Source organism: Schistocerca gregaria, chromosome 2 (assembly GCF_023897955.1).
Source record: "Schistocerca gregaria isolate iqSchGreg1 chromosome 2, iqSchGreg1.2, whole genome shotgun sequence".
NCBI classification, from domain to species: domain Eukaryota; kingdom Metazoa; phylum Arthropoda; class Insecta; order Orthoptera; family Acrididae; genus Schistocerca; species Schistocerca gregaria.
Window position 1 is genome coordinate 352299051 of NC_064921.1, and position 8495 is coordinate 352307545.

The 8495-nt window shown below is 37.2% G+C and overlaps 1 protein-coding gene across 1 annotated transcript; it reads left to right on the plus strand.

Annotated features, from left to right (window-relative positions):
• Positions 1-308: 308 nt before the first annotated feature.
• On the plus strand, positions 309-1412 carry LOC126335777 (radial spoke head 14 homolog). The gene has a single exon (XM_049999238.1). It carries the CDS (start codon positions 309-311, stop codon positions 1410-1412), a length of 1104 nt encoding a protein of 367 aa, XP_049855195.1.
• Positions 1413-8495: the final 7083 nt, after the last annotated feature.

Here is an 8495-nt window from a genome sequence, read left to right on the forward strand (position 1 = left end):
GCCAGCCGACTTACTAATACGATACATTTTGTAGGAGGAAAGGCAAAACCTACTGTAATCAGTGACTGGACAAGTAAGTGATCTGGTCTTCAGTGTTACGCTAAAGAAATTTAAATTTTATACCTAGGAATTTACATGTGTCTTGTTCTAGTCACATTTGGTGTTTGCACGTCCTACAGTACACAATTTACGGTAGTTTCATTGTGACAATCTTTCCGGGAACTTTCACAAAAGTGGTGTGTCACAGTATGGCAAAAAGAAAATCTTATTACCTGGATCTTACGGTCAGAGATATTTCGTCAAACGTTATGGGAAGAATTCTTGACAGAGAGCTGAAGCGTCAACTTAGACTACAGTCGCACAAGCCTCCGTTTCTACCTATCGTTTCCGCTATCCCTTGCCTTTATGCACCATACGTTGACGCTACTAGATCCAGAGTAGCATTTGGAAGAAGAGCTCTGCCTAAACTATTAAAAGAGTTGCACCATCCTGATAAACTTCTTGTGCGGCAAGCTCTCAACTCCCTCTCAGATTTGGTATACGATCCTGAGAAAGCCTATGAAGCTGTGAAACTAAACGTCATAGCAAGAGTTCAAGACCTTCTTACAAGTGAAGACGTTTACATACGAGACCGGTGCTGCGCTATATTAGTGACAATCGCTGACCAAGCGATTGGAAAAGAGGCAATAATTAAAAATGACAAGGCACTGGAAAATATCTTGAAGTTAATGGGTGACGAAGAGCTTGGTGTTCGTTACAAGGCGTCTTTAGCATTTGAAATCACAACTAGCTATTGGGTTGTTACAGATGTGTCAATTAAGAAATGGGTTCTCCCAATAATTTTACATCGCTTGGATGTGGAAGAAGATCCTGATGTAGTAAAGATTCATCTACGAACTCTTCTTTCAATCTTACAACGAGGTGTCAATAAAGAAGCGGTAGAGCTGGGAGCTATGAAAATACTTCTTAAATATATCTATTATCTCAGAGATGAGGTCCGCCACTATGCCATTGCATGTCTTGCGTCTCTGGTATCAGAACATACAGGTTTGGAATTATCAATTGACACAGGTCTCGTTCTTCAACTTAAGGAAAGATTATTTGACCACTCAGTGGAAGTAAGATCAAAGACTGCCGCTTGTGTTTCCTTCATAGCTGTTCCACCAGATCCGAAGATACAAGTCTCAGAGCTTGGTATTACCGATGAACTTCTCTCTTTAGCTGCAAATCATCCCAACGAAGAATTGCAAATTAATGCTGTTAAAGTACTGACAAATATTGCTGAGACACCTAAGGGAAGAATCTATTTAAGTGATAAACTACAGCTTATAGAAAACATTACCACAGGTGATTCTGAGAAACTAGAAAGGCATATTGACACACTTGTAAAAGTTATAAAGTGGAAACCATGATTACAGAACTTATGTATGCCATTTTTTCCAAAAATTCCATAACGTGCAACACTCGGTAACACAAATAAAATATTTTTATTGAATACAGTCTTGTGATCGAAAATAAAGTCACTGAAGTGAAAAATTGACACCAAAATATCGGTGGTTCGTATTATTGTGTTTGTTTCTGTTCTGAATTTCACTGTTTTTTCTCTGGTCGTCACTTTATTCGATACGCACATTAGATTCCAAATTTGAGCTAGTAATAAAAAGGCTAAGCTTAAACGTTCAGTAAACAAAGGCCTTTTTGGGGATGGAGATCTAAGTAAGTTTTGACAATGATACCAGGAGGCACTGTTCTTGAAAAAAGAACAATGCTTAGCGTAATCATTGTAAACCTAAATCATGACGGCTGAGCAAGGCACTGCTTTAGGCAGCGCCCCGAAAAAACTCTTATAATTGTGCCTTTCTACTCGCTACAGTAGAACCCATTCACTCATATGCTTCAGCCTACATAACAACGAGAAAGTAAAAAAAAAAAAAAAAAACGCAGAGGGATATGATGGCTTTAAATAAAAACCTCGTCTGCCATTCACAATATTGTCACTTTCTTAGTCTTTCCTCAAATTTTCTACAAAACATTTATACACAGTTTATAGGTCTAAAGAATGCGACCACTCTCATATGCACAGTAGTTTACTGTACAAGTAAAGCCAACAATAGAAACTGATTATAAATGTTATATATCGTTCTGATTTAATTTCCCTTTTCCTTTATGAGAGTTGCAAATCTGCCCACGGGTAGAATAAATAAGTACATTTTTGAATGTGAGAGCTATGACCAAGTTTTGTAAATTGTCTTGACCTGTGAAATAAGTTGTAGCACACACACAGGAAAAAAAATTAATTCGTGAATGTCACAATGAAGCGCGTCGTTAGGTACGTAGGTTGGATCAAGGTATACATTAAAAGAGAAAAGTAGTACCAGTAGTCAGAAATTAACACAGTACACAATGTTAACAATTCTCTATAATTACGCTGCTACGTACTATATGTCGTTACATAGTCTACAAGAGTACGCAAAGAAATTAAAAAGAAAATTACTTTTTTTTAACTACTGCTGGTTACGATAAATAACTGCTGTTTACTTAGTGCTTAGTAGTTAAATCCCTACAGGGATAATTCTCAACGACTACCCTTTACCCACGTCATCTGAAGAAAAAGCTTGTGTCTGCATTGGTAACTGTGACTTGTCCTGCTGCTAGGACTTGCAGTGCTTGAATACAGATGACATACAGGATGAAAGGTTGGATGTCTTTTTAACTCTCTTCATTTTCTGTATCCGGACCAAATTAACCATCTTCACAGAGAGTGTACAATAAATCGAAATTAAGATTATAAAAATAACACTATTCAAGTATAATTATATCAAGTGTTTTATCAGTAGGAGCTACAATATTAGCAGTGTATCGATTCAAACATAAATGTACGAAATTTCGGAAATTGTAGAGGTATTATTAAGTAGCTGAGACATTAAGCATGCCATTTGTCCCAAATTAAGGCTCAAATCATAGTCTAGTAATTTTGCATTATATCAGTTTCTAATTTAGAAAATCACCTGCCTTTTTGCGGTATAGTTGATTGAGCAAGTCTTAAGAGAAAATTATCCGTCATTTCTCGACCGTTGTGAGAGAACGGGCTAAGAGAATGGTTTGGCATAATACTTTCATAGAGACGGTGGTTCTGCTACGCAGTATACCAAGCTTAATCTGTGCATTCCTGTGGTCACCCGAAACCATTTACAATATTTGATATGGTCAGTTATCAGAGAGCCATGAATAATGTTAGCAACCGACAGCAGGCAATCTTATCATGGTTTCACTCCAGAAAAACAGATTTATCAGAGATGTTTTTTGTTTCCTAGATATTCTACAACCCATTATATTATTAGCTCTCTGCCTGTGAGTTGTTTATTGTTTTCCCGAATACCTCTGATAACAGCTGGTCTCTGTCCTATGCAAACTCAGATAGTACACCATGAGACACATTAGCACCCGAGATTAGGAACAGTTGTTGTGAATTAAAAAGAAGATGTTAATCATGCACCTCTCTTCCTTTGAGCACGGCATTCAGATTTTGAGACCAAGTTTGCAGCGCAGTTAGGTGGAACATTTTTGGAATTAATTTGTTTTACTCCTGATACCTTATAATAACCACTGCTTTGTAACCCAAGCTCAATCAACAGACTGGAAGCGGTAATCAATAAAAGTTGTAGCCATATTCAATCTTATCAGGACAAAATATCAATCTGGTTCAAACTAACGCTAAACAGCGTACTTCACGAAACATAGAAATGAAGTACTAGCCTTGGACTGCAGGATTTTAACTCCGAGTGGTAATAATGTATTGGCATACGAAGTTCAATAATCAGCTAGACCCAGCTGCAAACAGAGCAAAAGACAAGAACGCACCCAGGACCTGTGTTTGAGGGAGAGGGAGCTAACGGGGGTTGCCAGATATTCAGATTTAGGTGTTGTTGATCCACCGTTCCTGCTGACAATACGGCTCGAATTATAACCTGTCGGGATAGCTAAATATTACGATTCCATCAAAAGGGACAATATTAATCAAATTATTATCTGCTACTTACGAGAGTGTTTAAATTAAGAAGCAGTCTTGTAAAAGTTAAAAGTTGAGTTTTTTGTCTTAAACATGCACTCGACATCTATTAAGCGAAGTTACTCGTATTCAGTAACAAATTAGAAGTCGCTCATAACAACAAATTATTGTCACTGTGCAGAGTAGTTTTATGTTTACGAGGTATTCTATAGTTGAATTCTTTTATCTTGGCGACTCGCGCATGCCTGCCCAGACGCGGGAGATTGCTGCGTTGCCAGTTGCGCACGCCAAGAGAAGCAGCGGCATAGTATAGTATAGTTCGCAAACTTACATTTAGGGGGGAGAGCGCAGTTTATGAAGTAAGGTCACCACGGCCGCATTAACCCTTTCGCTGTTACAGAGCCGTGCTCCCCGCATTCCGCGCTGTGCGCGATTTTGTCACTGCACTGCTCGCCTGTGCTGACACGTGGTCTTCCGACTGCTTTGACGCACTTATCATTCGATTCCACAAAAACTATTTGGCCCAAAAATTAGATTTTTACACATCTTCTTGACTGATACCTTCCCCCCATAAATGACTTAATTTTGTTTCGATGTTCAACGCAGTTATTATGGAGCATTAAATATAGTAAACCATTGCGCGTAATTTTGATGAGTTTGCAGAGGTAAAAGTCCATTGCGTATACTTTCCGTATGGTCGATTTTAGTTGCCACAATGTTGAGAATGAAATGTGGACAAGATACCTAAATTTCATATAAAATTTACTGTATAACAATATCTCATTTAAGTACCACATAGGTGTCATATGTAATATTGAGAAATATTCCGTCTTTCGCGACTGTAACAAAAGTGTTATTTACACCGGGCACGTTTGGCTTTATTTTAAAGCACTTCAATCAATCAAAAGGAAGTAGACAAAATACATTAAACAAAACTGTGGCCTTACAAAAACATTAGGACTTGAATATACCGTCTATCAGTGAAGTACTCTGAGCTATGTCAAATGTAATTTTTGTGTGTGGCACACACAAACCGCATTTATTTGCTAAAACACTGATCAGCCAACACAAACGTTGAATATTGTGTTACCGCAGCACAACAGTACCAAAGGTGACTTGGCAATGGAGGAGACAAAATACTGTCCACTGAAGATGCTTCAAAAGTGAGAAACGCTGGTCTAAATAAGTCGCTTATTACAGTTGCAGAAGAGGAATATATTTCAATACCATTGGTAAAACTGCGACTGTGGAACAAAAACAAGAAAGAGAACATAAGTACCATTGTGTCTGTGCCATACCGTTCATTGATTGAAGTGCTTCAAAATAAATCCAAACGCGCCTCGTGTAAATAAAACTTTTGTTACAGTCGCGAAAGACGGAATATTTCTCAATATTACATACGACACCTATGTGGTACTTAAATTAAATGAGATATTGTTATACAGTAAATTTTATATGAAATTTTGGTACCTTGTCCACATTTCATTCTCAACATTGTGGCAACTAAAATCGACCATACGGAAAGTATACACAATGGACTTTTACCTCTGCAAACTATGGTTTACTACATTTAATGCTGCACAATAACTCGGTTGAACATCGAACAAAATTAAGTCATTTATAGGGGAAGGTATCAGTCAAGAAGATGTGTAAAAATCTAATTTTTGGGCCAAATAGTTTTTGTGAAATCGAATGATAAGTGTGTAAAGCAGTCGGAAGACCATGTGTCTGCACAGGCGAGCAGTGCAGTGATGACAAAATCGAGCACAGCGGGGAGCACGTGACTGCAGCAGCGATAGGGTTAATGAAAAGACAAAGCACTAGAAATTTAAAAAAAAAATTGCATTCAAACGAATAAAATTCGTGAAGTAACACACTTCGATATTGTTTTTAAATAAATAAAGTATTCAGGATCGCACAAGGTTTGAGCTCTTTACCTGTCGCTTACGAAGGCAACGCCTTAACCGTTACGCTAGCACAGCACATCATGCAATGAATCTACGTATGGATTATAACAGGTCACACAAAATTATGACAAACACTGTTGGTATGCCTATGAATTACTCGCACTTCGTCGAAGTACAATAGGAAATAAACAATTACCGCTGTTCTTTATTGCGAAAAAGCGGTTCGTGAAATTGATACAAACACCTTTCCTTGCTATCACCTGAATTAGGAGCCTTATTGCTTGTTTGGTTTAATTAATTAATAGAATATGAAGCAATTGGTATAAAGAATGGTTTTTCCAAACTTTCTATAAAACAAAGTCCGCTATCAAGACATTGCTTTTGTTCTATTACTTTATTTATGACTGAATGTTTCTAAAACTGAAGGCACTCGTCCGTGCTCTGCTCTGTAGTCGAGATCTGGCAACGTCGTTCTCTGCTCATTGGCTGACTGTATTTTTTGACGTCAGATGCTCAGAACGAACCTAAACTCGGCCGCCAATGTAAATGACGCGCACTTCAGTCGTCTCCAAGTCAATAAATGACGATCATGTCAAAACATTCGAACGAGAAATGGCCAATTACATGGAGCGTGCTGGGGACTACATTCCCAAACATTTAGAGTTTATGGAAGACTGGTAGAAACTATTCAAAATAGTTTCGTTGACAAAGTATCAATGCTTAATTTGCATCTCGAGACGACATTTATATCGACAAAGATTAGATCTTGGCACAATGTGCCAAGAAGGAGACCTTAAGCTGAAGGCTGAAGAAAAGATGATGTTGCTACATCCCTTTCACGACTAGCCCCTAATATTGCGACTTAGAAGCAGACGATTAGCCTGTGATCAGTGACTTCGATGCCACACAGATTGCTGAGCAGTTCCATTTCACTGAGAGGAACAAGGTGGGATTAGCTCGTCCTAGTGCTAATCTCGTGAGCAAGCATTTAGACAACTTCCTACCTGACCCGTGTTGCAGTTCTCTCTAATGATTGTTGGCTCTATCACGCTGTAAAGTATAAAACTAATTAAGAGTGCATTTTGATGGTACTTCGAGTAGCTGCCGTTAGTTAATGAAAAATCAGAGACATCACGACGTGCCCAGTGCGAGTAAACATTATGAAGTACATAGTTGCTACAACCTTTCTGATGTTAATAAAGGTACCTAACTTCAAAAATGAAAAAAAAAAAACTCCTTGCAAGCACTGAGGTGTCTTGTATATTGTGCCTAAGTACTGACTGACCTACTTGGTATACAACAAAAGTCTGCTTCAGAATGTCGTTGTGTATCGTACCTCCCAGTACGTTCTCAGATAACTCTGTCACCGTTATTTGTTTAGCAAAACTAAAAGTTCACAAATACAAATACTTTATTCACATTTAAGTGTATCTACATGCAATCGGTGTCGTCAAAGTTAAATAATATAATAATAATAGTAATAATAATAATAAACAACTTCGGCAAATACAAGACAGACAACTTGAAACTTAGAAGCTAAAGCTGCGTGAACGCAAAATTACTTTCTTTTGCAAAGAAACATTTTATTTTGTAATATTTTCTTGAAAACACTTTCCTGTTACTTAAGTGCATTAATTCAGATTTCCTACTAGTTATAAATTTACAGTTCAGTTTTGATACTTTCAGAATTAATATAATCTTAATTTCACTATTACTTCATTATTCTCACAAGGTTTTGATGCTGGTTAGAGTTTAGTGTTAAATTGTCATTTTATTCATTACTGAGGCTGGAAGGTGTATTGTTATTTGTAAGCAATGTAACAACAGAGTATTAGTGACGGTTATTGGATTATTTCAAAGATATTAATTTCAGTTTCCAAAATATCGGTTAGAGAGAGATTATGATGATGCTAATCATTATTTGTTTTGCCACCTGTTTGTATTCTAATGGTTATTTCTTGTTGTGGCAACATACGCTATAAATGGCAAATTAGTAACAATCTGCCCTCTTTATACTGTCAAAGGTTGTTAAAAAATACACAATGGCTCAAAAATTACTCCTTTACGAATGAACTATGATTTATTGTGTGCAAAGTTATGGAAAACGTTAAATGCCATTAAATGGGACTGCTGCAATGATCACTAACCATACTTCAAAGTGAGAAAATAATGTCCCCTCTTTCATTTAAAATTCTCATGGTGGTTTGATCCAATGATTTAAACTATAGTCCAGTGTACATTATATTTACCCAAAAGACTCTGTCATGTGAACCAATTATCTCAACTCTGAAGTCTGCAAAATATTCACCACAACAAAGTATTCTAAAATATAAGTACTGTATCCCCTCATGCTGGTTAACTCTTATGATGATGGGATATAAATGCAGAACAGATTGCTGAATTTAACTAGAACAATTTTCATTAAAATACAAGCGGATCCACATGTAATTCGTAACAATACAAACAAAATGGACTTTGCGTGTGTCTGTGTGTGAAGGTGGTTTACTCAAACTACACAATCATAAAACGGCCGACTATCGTAAACTGTTATCTAACTAGTGTTTGGATCAGTGACTGGC